The sequence below is a fragment of the Conger conger genome, chromosome 3 (assembly GCF_963514075.1).
Source record: "Conger conger chromosome 3, fConCon1.1, whole genome shotgun sequence".
NCBI lineage: Eukaryota > Metazoa > Chordata > Actinopteri > Anguilliformes > Congridae > Conger > Conger conger.
Window position 1 is genome coordinate 9,717,258 of NC_083762.1, and position 19,690 is coordinate 9,736,947.

At 49.9% G+C, this 19,690-nt stretch overlaps 1 protein-coding gene across 1 annotated transcript in view; it reads left to right on the top strand.

Moving 5' to 3' along the window:
• diaph2 (diaphanous-related formin 2) overlaps positions 1–19,690 on the top strand; it is a 482,385-nt gene that overhangs the window by 390,585 nt on the left and 72,110 nt on the right. The window contains 1 exon segment of the mRNA XM_061234698.1: positions 13,828–13,993. Coding sequence (XP_061090682.1) covers positions 13,828–13,993 — 166 coding nt within the window.

Genomic DNA, 19,690 nt, shown 5'->3' on the forward strand with positions numbered 1-19,690 from the left:
CCCCTGCGTTTCCCATCATGCCTCTGCACCGCCAGCAAAATGAGATCATCTGGCGACCGCGTCCCTGTAAATGCCAGGGGATAAACCGCGCGGGGTAAATCTGGCGACCTCGCCCACGCGCTGCCATGTACGCATTTGGCGACCTATTTCTGACTCTCTCTTTTTTTTTAGCCTCACGCGCAGGTTGTTATGTGCATATGAACAGTTTGGTTTTTTCACACCGAAAGCAGCTGTCGGGCGGGTGGTGGTCCTGATTACCCACGAGCCCCTTTGCACCGAGGGGGCAGCGTGTTCTGAAATGAGACGGCGGGAGAAATGGGAAAAGAAACACACGGCCGGGAGATGGAGGGATTGACAGAGTGATATACTTAGCGTGATAGATGGGCCTACACGAATATACCAATGGAACAGTGTTTAAAGTGAGAGAGAGAGAGCGAGAGAGAGGGAGTGTGAGAGATAGAAGGAGAGAGATTGCAAGAGAGATTGCGAGAGAGGGAGAGTGCAAGACAGAAGGAGAGAGAGATTCCGAGAGAGGGATAGAGAGAGGGAGAGTGAGGGATAGGGAGAGGGAGAGTGAGGGAGACAGTGAGATAGAGAGAGAGAGGGAGAGAGCAAGGTTGATGGGGAAGGAGCAGACTGGTGCCACAGAAGCTATGGGGAGGCGGAGGGAACCTGATTGCGAGGAGCTTTGATTTTTTGCCAAGTCGGAGCACAAACACACACATCCGGGGGCGATTTGTCAACACCTCGTCAGCCAGCTCCCCGCTCTCCCCGTCCCGCCCCATGGGGGGCGTCGTCTCAGGGGCAGGGGTGCAGAGACTCTACCCGCTGTCATCCCAGCTCTTAGCCAAAACAGGGATACGAGCACTAGTTATGACTCATACCCCTCCCTCCCGTTCCTGTGCGTGTGACAGGTCAGCGGGGTGTTCCTGCTTCATTACACCACAGTGCCCGCTTTAAGATGAAGCCCCACCCCCACAGATGACTGACAGGTCTGCGTGAGACAGAAGATTGATTGAGCAGGAACACTGTGCTCTCGGGGGGGCTGTAAATGATACCACCCTTTCGCACGAAAGGACAACTAACACGGTTTAAGAAACGGGCTTAAGCAATTAGTTGCCTGGTTACATTTTTATTTGCTGGAGTATATTGGTGTGTCTGTAAAGTGCAGTCTTCCATCAAGGCTTTCGACAGGCATGATTAATTTCTTCTCCAAATATCATTGTGTTTTATTGATTTTGCCTGAAATGAGTGGCTACAGGGATGTTAGCATACCACCGTGGTGTTCTGCGCTCTGCTCTTTCTAATGCTGTAGCAGGCATGGGTGCATGTTATAGCCGTTTTCGCTTTGGTAAGGTGGCTGGGTTCTTATATCTGTGATGTCACAAACAGATGGTCGGTGGCACCTATGATGTCACAAACAGATGGGTGGATGGCAGTGTTCCATCATCCATTAAGACATTAAGAAGGCTGGGGTTCTTACATCTGTGATGTCACAAACATAAAGTAGTGGCATCCGTGATGTCACATGCAGAAAGTGGGTGGAGTTCTACCATCATTCATTAAGAAAAGAAGAAGGCTGAGTTGTTCTGTGATGTCACAAACAGAGGGTAGTGGCATCCATGATGTCACATGCAGAAAGTGGGTGGAATTCTACCATCATTCATTAAGAAAAGAAGAAGGCTGGGTTGTTCTGTGATGTCACAAACAGAGAGTGGGTGGTAGCGTGCTGTCATTCATTAAGCGTTTACGAATGCCCTCTCCTTGAGGACATGCATCACAGTACTCCTGTCAATTAGTTTTTCCTGTGGAATCGGTGAATTTGACAGAAGATCTACATCTCCAGAAAGCTCCTTAGCTTCACTGGAGAATCTGTGGGAGGTCGTTTTGTCTCACACTTGATTGCCAGATAATTATCAGTTAATTATTTAGAGACTTAAATTGATTTGCTAAAAATAGTCTTTTGGTGCCACCTCGTCTCCAGTAGCAGTGCTTTCATTGCTTCTGCGCGTCCCTTTCCCACAGTATGGCCAGCCACAGTTTGAAGTGTTTTTACTCTCATCGCATGAACTGTAATGTGCATTACGACTTAGGAACGGCCTCCAATGGAATTCATTTCCTGAAAAAGCAAGCGTTGCTCATTATGTTATGTTATGCTATGCTATGCTATGTTGTGCTGTGTACGTGAATGGTTTACTGTACGTGGCATGAAAGCGAACTATTTGTAAACATACAGGTATGTGTTTCCACATTTGTACATTACTGTGTGCTTGCTGTGTGCACGTGCACGTGTTTGTGTATGCGTGCACATGTGTGTGTGTGTGTGTGTGTGCATGCACGTGTGTGTGAGAGCAGATGCTTAACATTCCTGCCTGGCTCCCATTAGCGTTCCCAGGTTGTGTCACCTTATCAGGCCCAGCTCCACACGGCTGCTCCCACACAGCCCTTTCCCACTTCTCTCCTGGCACTTCATTAAGCTCCGGCTGCTCCTCGCGGACCCATCGTCCATAAGCGGCCTGTTAATGAGATTCATTGGTTTAGGGGATCGAATTGCCTTCCCCCCGTCCCCCACCTGCCCCCCACCCGTCCCCCGGTCCACCTGCCCTGTTCGGCCCGGAGGCGGGCGGGGCTGCTGTAATGATACGGCTATCGAATGGAGCCGTCCGCCGTCACCTCGGCTGTGGGCCCTCAGTGTGACGGGAGGGGGAGGGGGGGGCGATCGATACCCAGGCACCCCTGCTCCCGCGCCCGCGCCCGCGCCCCCGGTCGGCCCTTACGGCTCGTCTCTCTCGCACACACGGGGAGATCGCCGAGCGCTCCGGCTGAGAGCCGGCCGGCCCGAGAGCACGTCGGACGGTGCGGACAAATTGGCCCTTTTTGTTTTTTTGGGGGCTTTTTGCTTTTTGGAAGTGTCGGTATTGATTGGAGGAAATAAATCCTCATTAGAATAATAACCGCAAACAAATAAGAGCGGCGCTTCAGTTTGCTGCGGAAAGTGCCGGGCCATCGATCCAATTTGTGTAGCGCTGAGAGCGCTTAGAGGGCTGAGACCAGGGCGCTGTGCTGCATCTTCACATCGCTGTGGACTCCCCTCACGTTTAAAACGCCCTGCTTTAACACTCCCTGCTTTAACACGCCCTGCTTTAACTCCCCCTGCTTTAACTCCCCCTGCTTTAACACGCCCTGCTTTTACACGCCCTGCTTTAACACACCCTGCTTTAACTCCCCCTGCTTTAACGCCCTGCTTTATCTCCCCCTGCTTTAACACACCCTGCTTTAACACGCCCTGCTTTAACTCCCCCTGCTTTATCACCCCCTGCTTTAACACGCCCTGCTTTATCTCCCCCTGCTTTAACACCCCCTGCTTTAACTCCCCCTGCTTTGACTCCCCCTGCTTTAACACGCCCTGCTTTATCTCCCCCTGCTTTAACACCCCCTGCTTTAACTCCCCCTGCTTTAACACCCCCTGCTGTAACACGCCCTGCTGTAACACGCCCTGCTTTAACACACCCTGCTTTGACTCCCCCTGCTTTAACACACCCTGCTTTGACTCCCCCTGCTTTTACACGCCCTGCTTTAACACCCCTCCAGTGTGGACTGCAGACATGTCTCTCTGGATGACTGTGGGTGTACCACCTCCTGCACAGCGGGCGGGCAAGAGAAGCTCATGTACATGTCAGTGTAGAAAGGAAATGACCATGGACATCATGAACACTGGTCAGGGCTCCAGAATACAGCAGGGCTTTGGGAGTTATTTTTCTCTCTTCCTCTCTCTCTTTTCTTCCCTCCCTTGCCCTCGCTCTTTCTCTCTCTCTGTCACTATGTGTTGAACCTTTTCTATTTTTCTTTGTTTTGTTTATGTGTTTTTATGGTTCTTTTTGGGTTCTGGTTTTGTTGCAGGTGGTATGGTGTTGGTGTTGTTTGGGGGTTGCTTAACATGTTTTGATCCTTTTTTATTTGTAATGCCCTTTGTTCAATGTTACGTCTCTTTCTATCTCTCTCTTCTCTCTTTCTCTCTCCCTCTTCTTTCCATCCCCTCCTCTCATTTTATCCCTCTCTCTCCCTCCGGACCGAAAGGCTGCATGCTGCAGAGGTTTTCAATTAAAATAAAACAAAAAAACGAGAAAAGAGTCAGGAGAAAAACACAGCGCAATCATTCCGTTTCATTAGCGAGGAGATACAATCAGCAGATCCGATTGTGTAATTCATATAATCACTGCTGCGTTTGCTGGGACCCATAAACTTAATTAGCATCAGGTGACATCACATGAAGCGGGGAGGATCAAAGGAAGGTTCAGGAAGAGACGGAGGTCTCCCAGTCACCTGCAGACCCAGAACCCAGAACCCAGAACCCAGAGACCAGAACCCAGAACCCAGAGACCAGAACCAAAAACCCAGAGACCAGAACCAAAAACCCAGAGACCAGAACCCAGAACCCAGAGACCAGAACCAAAAACCCAGAGACCAGAACCAAGAACCCAGAGACCAGACCAGACCAGCTGCCCAGAGAAAATCTGATCCATTCATAATCATAATCAGTCATAAGTCATGATGGCCAGTTTCACATAAATCAATGTTAATGTAAAAATTTCAATTTTGGGCTGTTTTCATTGTCATTTTGTAGAACAATGTGTTGGCTTTCATAATCTGAGTAAACATATAGTTTTTTAAGCTTTTGAATGAAATTGGATTTCATGCAACTATGCATGTTTTAGGCGATGACCCCCTAAATCTTAGAAGGCTCTAGCACAAAAACGAAAGACCACGCCAAGCTCAAATTTTCAGTGTTTCTGCATCACTGCCCACCAGCACACTAAACAATGGAACAAATTGAAGCGCTGTGGTGATTTGAGTTGAGGCGGATTGGCCCTTATTTGTGTGTGTGTACACTTCTGACAGACGTTTCTGTCCGTTTCCTGGAATCAGGCCTGTGTGGGTGCATGGGATGCAAATGAGCTGCTCGTTCCGCTGTTGTGGGAAACATTTGGTCGGCATAGCGACCAGAAACGTCCAAACGGCCGCCCTGCGAAGAGGCGTGCGCTGACCGCCGATGCCACGTCTAAAACACGGAGGAACAGCTCCCCGTCTGAAACACGGAGGAACAGCTCCCCGTCTAAAACACGGAGGAACAGCTCCCCGTCTAAAACACGGAGGAACAGCTCCTTGTCTAAAACACGGAGGAGCAGCTCTGCGTCTAAAACACGGAGGAACAGCTCCCCGTCTAAAACACGGAGGAACAGCTCCGCGTCTAAAACACGGAGGAACAGCTCCCCGTCTAAAACACGGAGGAACAGCTCCCCGTCTAAAACACGGAGGAACTGCTCCCCGTCTAAAACACGGAGGAACAGCTCCGCGTCTAAAACACGGAGGAACAGCTCCGCGTCTAAAACACGGAGGAACAGCTCCCCGTCTAAAACACGGAGGAACAGCTCCCCGTCTAAAACACGGAGGAACAGCTCCCCGTCTAAAACACGGAGGAACAGCTCCCCGTCTAAAACACGGAGGAACAGCTCCCCGTCTAAAACACAGCGGAACAGCTATGCGTCTAAAATACAGAGGAACAGCTCCCCGTCTAAAACACGGAGGAACAGCTCCCCGTCTAAAACACGGAGGAACAGCTCCCCGTCTAAAACACGGAGGAACAGCTCCCCGTCGAAAACACGGAGGAACAGCTCCGCGTCTAAAACACGGAGGAACAGCTCTGCAGTCCGTGTTTGCGTTGGAGCGGACGTTGCGGGACCGCGGTCCAGGCCTTCGCCGTGGCGGAGGTGCAGAGGGCTGAGACTGCTGTTCATTACATTACATTACCTTAATGGCATTTTGGCAGACGCTCTTTTCCAGAGCGACATACAGATGAGTAGACTAAGCAGGAGACGATCCTCCCCTGGAGCAATGCAGGGTTAAGGGCCTTGCTCAAGGGCTGTGTGGATCTTATTGTGGCTAGACTGGGGATCGAACTCACCGACCATGCTGGTCCCAGTCATGTACCTTAACCACTGCGCGACAGGTTGGAGGCATGCTGATTACACAGCTCTAAACTCCCTTTGAGGGCCCAATATGGGAAAGGGGTTGATTTTAAGGGTGGAGACACTCGACACACGTCTGAACACCGTGCCCCGTACGCAAACTAACCAACTTGTTGGGCGTTTGGCGTCGGACTACGCGTCTGTCCTCGGTAAACTTCATCTTGTTATTCTCTCCCCACGCGAATTCCCTCTTTCCCCCGTTTTTCCGAGGAGTGTTTTTTTTCCCCCCGCTCCTCTCTTCTTCTTCTTCGGTGGTGTTTTGCAGTGGGAGGGCTGCTCCGCGCCGGAGCAGCGGTGCTTTTTCCCTTTGAATCGTCTCCATGGAGAGCGGCGGGAAAACGAACGGGGACGGCGGGAACCCCAGCCGAGGCGGCTCGTACCGTCTCACGCGTTCATGCATATTTCATGAGCACGAACACGGACTAAATTGACACTGAGTATTGCTTTCATGTTTAAAATGAACGGGAGGAGGGGAGGGGTAGAGATGGAGATGATAGCCCTAAAAAAAGAACATGCTCTGTGGAAGGCTGATGCCAATATCCACCCCATCCCTCCCTCCCCAAAAAAAGGTGATGTATACCATATGCCATTTTATTCATAGCTTGAGTTACCCTTGGCAACAATGGCTGATTTAAGGTTTTTCGGCAGTAAATCTAGGGATCTTTGTTAGACATTAAAATGTCAAGAGCTTGATTTTTGTATGGAAGACATTAATCTAATTTCTGTGCAATCCTTAGCAACTGCCAGGCCTGTTTGCAGAAATCTAAAAAGTACCCAGTACCCAAAAAGTACCCCCGTAGAATGCTAGTCGTGATGAAATAACAAATGCTGTAAAGTACAATGCTATAAGCCGACACACTTTACTGTGCTTCCAACGTTGTAAATTATGTTTTGACCCAAATGGGTTTTTCATAGGACCTGGCCATGGTTTTTTCTTGTTACCATTCTGGAAATATACAGGAAATGTAGAAGGATAAACTCTGGTCAGGGCTGAGTAATGGAAGACCATGACCCCGGCCCTCTCCTGTGAAGGGCTCTTGGTGCAGGGCCTGTTTCGCTCCTCTGATGTGATAATGTGGAAAACCGAGACGGAGAGGGGTTTGGAGGTGGACGGCTCAGATAACTGCAACCCACCTGTAAAAACCAAAAACAATCTTAATCTTATCTAATATTTCTGTCTTACGTTAAGACGGTTCTTTTGCGAAATAAGAAAAAAAGATTGCCAACGGACTGAGACAGTTTGACTCATTTCAAGATTTCCCCAATGAGCAGTTGGCAGCCGATTTCACCTTTCAAGCATACATAATACAAGCTAATATTTTCTTGCGAGATGAAAAAAATTACAAGACTTGAGACACTTGTTAAGACAGACTGTTTTGCAGTGTATGAATGTGCACCGTGTCATTTCAGCAGAGTCGCCCTGGGGAAGCTCAAAGGCCTGGCTCCTCAGTCAGGACTGGGGGATGGCATCAGCTTAGGACCAGGTGTCACTCTGCACTTTGCAGTTTGTTGTACGTCGCTCTGGATAAGAGCGTCTGCCAAATGCCATTAATGTATTGTATTGTAATGTAATGTAATGGTATCAGAGCTGAGGCACAGGACAGCCCTTTCTCGAGCGCAGTGATACGGTAAATACGCGCCCGTGTCGCGCCTTCCCCGTCTCACCCTCCTAATAACTCCCTGTCAATAAATAAAGGCCGTCAGCAGCCCGGGCAAAGTCTGAAAATCGCCACAAATGCGCTTTTTCCATTCCACCGACCTCAGATTCGTTTAATCTGTTAAAGACGTTTCTCGACCGAAATTATCCACCACGGGTCACATGAATCTTTAATTTCATTGATTTATCGTTGTTTCTCTCTTCCCAACAACCGCCCCCCTCCCCCCTCTCCCTCCCCCTCCGTGGTGTTTATCGGCAGCGTTTCTCGGTGGTTATTGTTCTAACTGCGTCTCGTACGGGGCGGTAAATTTAGTTTGAGCAGGAGGCTCTCCCCGTGTGTTGTTTTTTTTTTTTTTTTCGGAGCCCTGTCAGCCGCGTGATTTGATTGGTCCTCTGAAGGTTTGCGGGGCCGCGCGGTTGGGTGGAATGTCGTGATTCGGGAGGCGCTGTCAGGCTGACGCGGGTTTGTTCCGGCGCTTTCTCTGAGCGGGCGTGACAGAGGTAGAGGTGGCATGGTGTTCTGAACAGGGGAGAATAAAGAGAAAGCGAGAGAGAGAGAGGGGGGGAGAGAGAAAGAGAGAGTATAAGGCGTGTTGCCGTTTCACATCCAGGGTGTCGTGCTAATTACTTTGGATCTCGACCAAAGCCTTTCAAGAGAGCGCACCAAGGCGTTCACCCGGTACCGTTTTTAATTATTTTCTCCACGTGAAATGAACCCCCACGTTTCTTATTTTGTCTCCAAAACGTGTCGTAGGTGAAGGCACATTCCGGCAACTTCCAGTGGGGCCAATTTGCACCTCAGAGCACACTAGCGCTGTTGTCTTTGCTTACACTTAGCCTCTCTGTGAGAGTGTGCCTCTGGAGCTGCCTGTGCCAGGCTGCCTGGTGTTATGACATCTTCCACCCCAGACACCTTCTGCCAGTTAAAGGAAGGTTTGTAGCCATGCTCGCCTTTTCCCCATCCCAGCAGGGTGCTGTGTTTACTGCCCTGGGGCTCCACAACCCGGGTGTCTGCCACACACACACACATGGGCACACAAACACACACAAACACACACACGGACACGGACGCATACTCATACTCACACACACACACGGACACAAACGGACACATACTCTCTCACACACATACACTCACACACACACACACACACACACACACACACTCTCACACACACTCACACACACACACACACACACACACACACACACACACACACACACACACACTCTCACACACTCACACCCCCTCCTGTGTGTGGTGGAGACACTCTTCAGGCTCTGGCGTGTCCCCAGCAGTGCCGGCTTGCAGCTCTGGCCAAGACAGCTCCGCCCACCCCTTCTGCATCCATATGCCAGGGTGAGGACCACTCACCCACCTGTTCACCAACCAGCCCTACCCACTCAACCAATCACCAACCAGCCCCATCAACTCAACCACCGGATTAACCAATCACCAACCAGCCCCACCCGCCCAGTCGGCCACTCACCCACCCAACCACCTGCTTGACCACTTACCCCGCGGCTGTGTGTTTGTGAGACACTGCCATGGTGAAAGGGCACAGAGCCCGGGTATAAAACACACGTTCCACAGGGCCACAGCGTCTCCCCGCTGTCTTTCACCACTCTAGCACTTCATTTAAGTCCTTGATTGGCTGCTGATTGTAAGGTAACCACAAAGAAAGCTGCAGGCATTGTGGAGGTTGACACCCTGGGACACAGTGTCTCTCTCTGAATAGGGGGCCATCCCATCTGCCTCGCAGCATTAAGGCCATGAGACACATAGGAAGACATTAAATAAACATTAATGTAACTGGGTTAGTGGAGATTTATTAAGGCAGATTTTTGGCCTTGCCTAAGAGAGCAATACACCATTTTAATAACTCTCGCATGCACAAAGGTAAACAAATGAGGTAATTTATTGCCTTCCTCATAGGTGGCCGTGGCGAAACGTATTTATTTAGCTTTTTTACGGCTGAAGCGCGTGGCATGTTCTGTATAGACCGGAGAACCAGGTAAAGAAAATCTCAGCCGAAAGAAAACCCGATGTCGGAGATCAAGTCAAGGCCTCATGCGCGAATGCGCGCGGATTGAGAGTGCGTTTTGTGTAGTTTTCAATAAGCGTGTAGTTTTCCTGATCCTTTGCAATGGGAATCGGGTAGATGGCGAAGGTCGGTGATATACATACACATAATGCATCCTCTGCACCTGCCTGCAACAGCTATTTATGGTAAAAATAAATTGCTTCACGCGGTTCAAGGGAAAGGGTAAAGGGGAACCAGATGTCATGACAAAATTTAAAGCTGACAGTGTAATGCTGACATGAATCAATAAAAAAACATTGACCTCTGTACAGTGAAGCGGAGCAGTTAAACTCTACTGAACTAGCGAGCTAAGGCTAATTTGTTTTTGATTAATGAAATGTGGAGGTGTTTTGGTAGTACAAAGCAAGGCGTCGCGTGGTGAAAGAAAATAGATCTACATCAGTGAACAAAGAGGATGTGCTTGATGCTATTCTCCGCCGTCGCTCTTGAGGAGAAGGAGCAGGCCCTGGACATTCACACCAGACCCACGCTTCAAAGCCGTCAGAGCTGAAAGAACAGACAGCGCCTCCTAATAAGATGGCCTGAGAACTGAGGAGGTTTAAGAGTCTTTCAGGGAGGAGGGAGTGTGGGGGGCTGGTGTAGTGGTCGAAGCTGAGCTTCTTCTTGTCCGGAGTTCATGTCTGAGGAGGTTTGAGAGCGCACGCTCCAGTGACCTTCGCCGGCAACCTCACGGGCGCACCGCAAAGGGAACCGTCAAGACCCAGAGTACATCAGGGGCCTCGTACCGTACCCTTAAAACCAGGAGCCGCGCTCAACCCCACCCCTGTGGAGGGGTGAGGACTCACGTACGGGCCCAGAGTAAGAAGCAGGCCTTTCCTGATCAAGGGGCGGCAGCCTTGTGGAGCACTACTGAGGCGCAGGAAGCTCTCCTTCCCCCTGGGAGATGGGAGAGAGGGAAAGATGATTGACAGGTGGAGGTGGGGGGGGGGGGGCTCTACCTTGAGTCCTCTCCCCCAGGCCCAGTTTTCAGGCCCTGGTGACACAGTGAGACCAAAGGCAGGGGGAGCTCGCCTGAACTCTTGATCAGGCTGGGGGAGGCAGGTAGGGATGCTGGGCTTAGATGGAGTACCTCCTGGGTTTGATGTCATGACTAAAGGAAGCCGGCATATGCCCAGCATTGGTGATACAGTCCCGGCACAGCAGCACAACGCAAGCTCAGCTACGTGATGTACGACTCTGCTCAAAAGCACCCAAATCACCAAAAAGCATGTGGTCTACATGAGTCCTGAACGCCGATGAATTCATTTTAATTGTATTTTTGTATATATAGCAATTTGTATGGCAATTGCGAGATAGAAAGTGTGTCAATGTACACAGATTGTGGAAGGCGCCGAGATCAAATTTCCGTCCTTGTCAGCTGTAGCGGTGGCGTGTTTGACGGCCCCTGTCAGCGGTGTTGATAAGCAGCGCTCGTTCCGCCATTACAGAGAGGGAGTCAGTGACAGGCCCTCCATCAGCCCAGACCTGTTCGCACAACTTCACACAAACACAGCGCCCCGCTTTCCTTATTATAGCATCGCAGTTTGAGCACGTTCCGTTCGTTACCGTGTTATATCGAAGGCCCATCTCGCATTTGTTCCAAACAGCAACTTCCCGCTGATCTTTTAAAACTTTGTGTACTCGTTATTGTTGCTACAGCTACGCCTATTATTTTAATCACATCCACTGCTGCGCATGAGATCTATTAATTAATTTTGTAAATTAGTGTTTTTTCTTTTACTTTTTTTTTGCAGTTTTCCCTGATTTTCAACAACTTTGCCGCGACTGCTCCACGACTTTAGCCAATGTTTTCCGTGACAAACTTCCAGTCTTACTTATAAGCTTATAAGCGCTCAGTTTCAAAATAACCGCGATAAATGAAATCGAAAGTTGATCGCACATTGCTCACTGGCACTGAACAGCATTTGCCCCTTCACTTTTGAAAATGTTGGTACGATTACACCAGGCTGTAATGAAATTGTTTTCTCTCTTTCCGGGTCATTATTTTTCAATAATATCTGTGAAAGCAAGAAAGAAGAAAAGGATATTGAAAGGGATAAGCCACATTTGAGCAATTTTAAGGACTAAAGGGTTTGAGTGAGTGATTTAGGCCTTGGGGGCAGGGTGGTTGCGGTTGGACCGGACAGCACTTGCTGGGGCCTCCGGCCCTGGAGGTGCCCTGACGGGAGAGATAAACACATCAGACTCAGGTGTGTGTGGAAGTGTGAGGCAGGCGTGGGGCTGTCAGAGGTGCACGGGTCCGGTAGACACCAGCCTGCTGAGAGATAATCCAGCTCGCCGCGCCTGCCCCCCTTTCATCCCCCCACAGCTGGACTCTCACACGGTCCGGCCCGGACTCTCAGCCCGCACTGCGCTCAGAACTGCAGCTCTCTCTCTGGGGTTATGGGGTTTATAACCCTGCAGGACTGTCACGCATGGGCATGCAGGCGTCTGCATACACACACACACAAGCCCATGCACAAGGGTGTGCACGTGCACACGCACGCACATGCACACACACGCACGCGCATGTACACACGTACATACATATACGCACATTATGCACACACATTCAGGCAGACATGGACACACACAAGCAGACACACATGCACACACACACACACACTCGCCCATACACACACACACACGCACATGCACACACACACATGCGCATGTACACACATACATACATATACACACATTATGCACACATTCAGGCAGACATGGACACACACAAGCAGACACGCATGCACACACATACGTACGCTCACATACAGGCACCCACACACAGGTACGCACACATACAGGCACCCACACATACAGGCACCCACACATACGTACGCACACATACAGGCACCCACACACAGGTACACACACACATACACACTCGCGGTTGTGTCCTGTGTCTGCACTATGAAAGCTGGCGGGCTCAGGTCTGGCGCTGTGTGTCTCCGCTGGTGCTCATCGCTGGGCGCACAGCGGGTCTCCCCGGCCCGGTCGGCGGTTGGTGGCGGTGGCCCTGTGGCTGGACTGACAGGAGCTGTCGATAGTGCTTCACCGGGAGAAAGCAGTCCATCTGTACAGTAAATTACATACCGGACTGCTCGCCAGGGGTCAACACAAGCCAACCCCTGCTCTTGTTGTGAGAAACAGTGGAACAACGGCCGCAATCAGCTATGCTGCCAGCCACCTGTTGTGCCTCCATCTGACAAAACGCATTTGTGTTACTGGTGGGCCCCGGCTATTAGCTGGCTCTGACAGGGACTCCAGAGTGAGATGGAGAGGGTATTGAAATGGTGTATTAGTTTTGCTGACCTCTCGCAGTTGAAAGCGCAGGCTTTCTGCTGATGCCTAAACAGGGACGAGGCGTAGAGAGGGTGATGTGGAAAGGAATGGCTTTTATTTTTTTTCCCTGACTGGTGTTTACTGCTGTGGCAGAATCAGATCTTGGTTAGCAGAGCCCTGATTGTTGTTCCACTGAAGAGCGAGCGTGTGTGTCTGTGTGTGTGTGTGTGTGTGTGTGTGTGTGAGAGAGAGAGAGAGTGAGTATGTGTGTGTGCATGTACGTGTACATGTACGTGTCTGTGGGTGTGAGCGTGTGTCTGTGTGTGTACGTGTGTGTGTATGTGTGTGTGAGAGAGAGAGAGAGTGAGTATGTGTGTGTGCACGTACGTGTACGTGTACGTGTGTGTGGGTGTGAGCGTGTGTGTCTGTGTGTGTGTGTGTGTGTGTGTGTATGAGAGAGAGAGAGAGTGAGTGTGTGTGTGCACGTACGTGTACGTGTACGTGTGTGTGGGTGTGAGCGTGTGTGTGAGTGTGTGGAGGGTATTCTTCAAGGGTTCCGATTGTATCTGTATGGTCACGCTAGCACTCGGAACCGTACTGTCCTCTCAGGTCCCCTTCTCAGTTGTACTTGTGTTCGATCTGCACTTTGTTGTACGTCGCTCTGGATAAGAACGTCTGCTAAATGCCTTGTAATGTAATGTAATGTAATGTGTGTGTTTGCGGGGTTGTGCGGGGGGGGGGACCACAGCGAGTTTTCCTTAACCAGCTGGCTGCACGGCTTCTCGAAGCAGGCCCGGGAGCAGTACGAGAAGCTGTCCATCATGCACAAGAACATGCAGAAGCTGTACGAGGGCCTGGGCAGCTACTTCGCCTTCGACCCCCACTCCGTCAGCGTGGAGGACTTCTTCGGGGACCTGGCCAACTTCCGCAGCCTCTACCTGGTGAGTCCCACACTGAAAGGAATACATTATCAACACACTGCCACGCTTCACGACACGTCTTCCCTCACTGCGTCAGATAGCACACAAGATGGACGCCGCTACGCGAGTCTGTTTGGGGCTCATCCTGTGGGAGTGTATGGGTTTGAAATGAGGTTGTCGCCGTCCGCCCCGGTGACGGAGGGAGAGGTCTGACAATCTGGCAGGATCTTCTTTGAGAAGGCAGCGCCTTCAAAGAGCTTCATGATGGCGCCTCCACCTTCATGTAAAATTCATCTGTGTCATTGTGCTGGGGTCGGCCCCCTCTTTATGTCCCTACAAGATGTTTGTGTCAGTGCTGATCACAGCGGAAGACGGGGGGGGGGGGGGGGTAGATGACACTGATGTGCTTCTGAGGTCCTGTTCGGTAGGCGTGGAGCGGGGAACCCAGGCCGGCTCCCCGGAGAAGAGCCGGCACGCAGATGGAGGATTCAAAGGGCCGCGGCTCCAAGCGGTTCACTAAGACAGGGCCCGGCCAAGCACAATCAGCATATTAATTTCAGCGGGAATTTTTCAGTGCTTCTGTGCAGCTCCGCCGTCTGAAAAATACTTTCCCGCTGCTGCTCAAGCTGCAATTTTCAGCAAAGCAGCAATTTTGACTGTCAGGAAAAAGGAAGAAGGTTTTTTTCCTGCGCTTTAATGGCGTGTCAGATTGTAACACTTGGCATGTGGATGAGCGCTCCAGAGTGTGGGCCATAATCACAGTAATTTGGGGAGGTACCGTACAGCGGACCGACTCCCGGTTAATGAGGGGGTGTGCGTTACCGGACCGCCCGTGGGGGGGCAGTGTGGGGGCTCTGCGGGGGTCACGGGGTCACGGCCCACGGAGGACACGGTGACCCGTGGCAGGGAACGATCCGCCGAAACTCGGGTGGATTAAGGGTGGCATCGCAGCCCGGGGTTCGCCTAGTGGAGCGATGACCCCGCCGGCCTCTACGCGTCTGCGGCCGACCGTTAGACCCAGCCGGGGTCATCCTCATCGTTAGCACGGTGGGCTTCAGAAGTAAGACGAAAGAGAGGGAGGGAAAACGAGAGCTCTGCTTTTTTTCCCTCTTAAAAACAAAGGGAAGAGCCAGGAGAGAGATGACTTGTCTCGAGGGTGGACCACGAGCTGAACTTGTTTCATCACGGCTGATAAATAAAGCTTCCCCCCCCCTGACAGCCCAGCGAGGTGACGGAAGGACAAGCTCACCTAACAGATTAAAGCATACATAAACTGTGCTCAAAATGTTATGTATAATATATTAGCCACGCTGATAAGAGAGACAGGGGAAGCTCTTCATCATCTAAACGGGAGTTTCATTAGCGCCCTATCATGGGCGCGTCTGCTGGGTCGACTGCGCCTGCTTCTCTGTCACTTCAAAGCGCCAGTCAAGACCCAGCCGGGCGTGAAGAGTGAGCGCTGGGAGCTGCCATGTTATTCCATCTAAAAACCATCACAAGTCCCACTTATTTATCTTACCGGAATACGCTGTACCATATTATTCTTTTCATTCGGTTAGCATCACAAAAAAAAAAAAAAAAAAAAAGATAGGTTCCCAAAACTGTCTCCTTCTGACAAAATTAGATCTGTGCTCTACAAAGTTGTACTGTTTAACAAACGGCGATGTACAATTTTAATATTTAAATTATGGTACAAATGTTTTCTGTTTTCAGTATACAGCATGTGATGAAGTGTAATAGCCCTCTGTATCAACACAAAAGCATGGCAGGCACATGTGTGATGTCATCTGTTATTATAAAATCAACACAGCCAATCGCAGTAGCCCAATAGTTACACCAGATATTCAATTTTGTTCTGCTGTAAGTCAGGAAGTAAGCTGTAAGTAAGTTATAAATTACCTTTATAAATGATTAGCTGTATCGACCTTCATACAGAACTGGCAGCACAGCAATAATGCAAGTAATATTGGTTTGATGAAATTTGGTGTAGAGGGTGTTTTATAACACAAAGACAGACATATCATTTTTTCTTGTAATACAATTGGGCAGAGCATAGTGACTTATGTCATCATTTGTGGTTTTCCCGAGATTTAACATGAAGTGATATCATCCTTCGTACAGTATTTAATGCTCATGGTCATCATGGTATTTTATGATTCACTGGTCAAGTTTTAGTTCCAGGAATGTGTTCTGAGGGCAGAATTCGATGTGATTGGTTCTGTCTGGCAGGAGAGTGAAGGAGCAAGAGTCAGTGTTGAACCTGACTGGACATGTCCAAGAGCAGATTTAGTGTGCTGGTTAGCGTGACGGTGTCTCATGCAGGAGGCCAAGGTTCCCTTCCCATTTCCGTTCATTACTTTTCATGTCAGTGTTGTCTCTTGTCTAACAAATGGTAAAAATGGGCCATTGGCCAAACAGGTAACAGAGGTGTTCAGTGGAGATCAGACTCAGACATCCTACTGCAAATGACCCGCCTCCTCCTTTTTTTAATTGGGCCAATAGATAGATAGAGCCAATCGCATCTACTTCTGCCTAATCAATTGTTATTTACTACTGACTGTAAGAACATTTGAGATCCACTTGAAGGTATATTTTACACATTTGACGTGGCATTTACTGAAGCAGACTCTCTGTAGCAGAGTGACTTCCACAGCTTGCATTGTTTTTTTATAAACAGTCCATGTATACAGCAGGTTATGTGCCAGAGCCTTTTGGGTTAAGTGCCTTGTTCACGGGTTTAATGGCTGCGTGCCACCTGGGACTCAAGCCTGCAACCCCCCAGTTGCCTAACCATTAGACTGCACTGTGGGTAATGAAATAGGAGGCATACATAAAGAGACGCTGTGCGTTTACTTGCATACTGCGCTGCGGGGAGTCCGGGCCTGGGCTCCTCCGTGTTCTCCCGCAGTCTATCAGCGGTCCTCCGCTAGGAAAGTGCTGCCATGTTGTTTTCTGACTTCCAGAGTTCGCTAGGCGCTTTCCGTTCGTGTAGCGCGGGGGCGTTTAATCTTCGCCGAAAAAGGGTCGATTTTGGCTGCGGGTTTTTGTTAAGGCACCTGATTCCACTTGTCAAGGTGTTGATTGAAGACCATGATTAGTTAATTAGCTCAATCAGGTGTGTCGGAGCCCGGTGAACACACAAACCTGCGTCCACGCGGCCCTTCTCCGATAAGATTGGACACCCCCGATATAGCGGGTTACCCGTGATTGACTGTGAAGTGGCCGGTCTTTCAGTCGCTGATTGAAGATGCTCGGTCCAATCCCGAGTGTTTATTATAAAGAGTAATGGTTCAGAACCAATCAGACGGCATCTCTCTGAGGGGCCAATTATTTAAGCATTTACTTATGGCTTATCTCATTCCTTCTTTCATTGTTTCTTTATTGCTTTCTTATTCTTTTTGGCCTTTTTTATTTTCCTTTTGATATCACCCTCTCCGTTCCAGCAACAAAAAAATGAAATGTGTCAGAAAGATGACACGATGTCCAGAAGGTTTGCTTCAAGTCTTCAAAATCCATTAAGATGAATGGCAAGCTCCCCTCTTCTGTGGCTCTCTCTCTTTCTCTTTCTCTCTCTCTGTGTTTCTCTCTCTCCTTCCTCATTCGGAGCCGTATCAGAAAACCAACTTTCATTCTTCTGATCAAAGTGTGCTGCACATTCCGCGGCGAGATAGCCCCTCAAGAATTCAGCCTTGCACCGGTATGAAAAAAAAAAAAGACCTCCGCCAAGATAAGATTCTCTCTCAAGCAAACACCCGCTCTCATGAATAAATGATTAGCGAATGAGCCTTCAATACCAACGATATGAGGCAGGACGTGTGTGTGCAAACGGCTAGACTGCGTGACCCCTCTGCCCTGTTCTAGCTCCTCTGCTAGATCTGGGCACAGCCAGTGTGTGTGGTGCTCACTGCACTAATCAGGCCCATTGTGTGCCCGACCCTCCCCCCCTGCCCGGCGGCCGTGGGAGCGGTTCAGACTGCGGTTCTCTGTGAAGCGCTTATCAGCCCAGATTATCCCCGTACAGACACCGCCATCGGCTCGTGGGCGTCTCCGTTTCAAATCAAACGTTTCACCGTGACCTGAAATCCTGCGGTGTGAGGGGGAACGGCGAGGGAACCTTCAACAGACCCCGGCGATAGCCAATGGGTGGCGAGACGACTGGGAACGCTTGTTCTGCTCGAACGCCGTGTTGCGTTCGGGACTGCCAGATGTTTGGTTTTGGACAGGAACGATAATATTTCACATGATGCGCAGCCTACATGTCCTCTTTGTGGTCCCAACCAGGCAATGCAGGCTAATGTTCGGTCCAAGTAACGGTTGGAAATGTTCTGGCAGTTTGTAATTAATCTGTAACTGCCATACCGAGACATCTACAACTTCAGGAGCTACAGTACCGACACAAATACAAATTCAAGAGTCCTAGATTATGCTACAAAATACAAAGGGCTGAAGATGGAGACTGGAAATAGCAACATGCTATGCTAAGTCCTGTGCCAACTTTACCCACAAATGTGTTGTTTGGGGTGCTTTTGATCCTCAACCATTTTTATTTTTATCTCAGATTTATTTGCGGCTGATTCTGGTGGCACTTTACCTCAGGCTCTAAAATAATATTTTTCACACAGATTTTTCATATTTATGGATAAACGGCTAGTCCTTTTGGAGACAATAAGAAGGTGACAACCAAAGTGTCAAAATATTTAATATTTCAAAATATAGTAGACCCCGCGCATAAAAGCGGTCATAAAGTCTGAACATAATAGGAGGGTTCAGACCTGCTGACCGAGCTGCAGTACGACCCTGGCACACCTCTCCCTGCCCGGGCATTAAGGGTATTCATAAACGTGCGAATATGAAGCGCACTCGGGACTTCACGTGACTTCATTAAACTTAAATAGATCTTCTCACGCACACGCACACGCACACGCAGCGTAGCGTGCTCGCCGTGTCTGCCGCCGTTCCAGGGGCCGTGTTCACCCTCGACAGATACGGGAGGGATGCTAAATGACCGCACGTGGCACTTTAATGGCCTGCGCCTCACAGATATAAATGAAAAATGGCCGCCCTCCCTGTTGAATGATTATGTCAATCCACTACGCGTTTCTTCTTCCAATGGCTGTTTACTGGAGTAGTTAAGCCTAATGAAACCCGCTGATGAGAGGGGGCACAGAGCCACTCGGGCTGTAGTTTATTATATAAAAAAGATAAAGATGTATTTCTCCCTTTCTTCCATTGTGCGGGGCCTGTAGAAATGATGTGCTTTCTCTGCGTGCCACTGGCCTCTCGACGTGATGAAGCTTGCTCCAATAGCTTCTCTAAGCGCCTTCCCCGTTCCGAGAATCGCAACAACAGGATTAATAATAATAAAAATAATAATACGATTATAACACGAACCCCAGGGAGATGTACGATCGTCGCTATATAACTCTGACAGGCGGCAGAGGGAAGACTGTGTGTATTAATGAGTTATCAAAGTGCAGCAGATGGGGGGATGAGCTCGCCGTCTCACTCGTTAATTGAGCGCACTTCTAATAAGACTAATAAAGCCGGCAGAAGTGGAGGAGTTTGTGTGGCGGGGCGCCGGCACGTGACGGAGGGCCTCGTCTGGAAGCCGATTCAGATCATCACACACGCCGCCGCCGCCGCCTTCTCGGGGCCGCTGGCTGCGTCTCGCGAAACAGCCAGTGCCAACGACGGTGCGCTAACGCTACGCGGCTACGC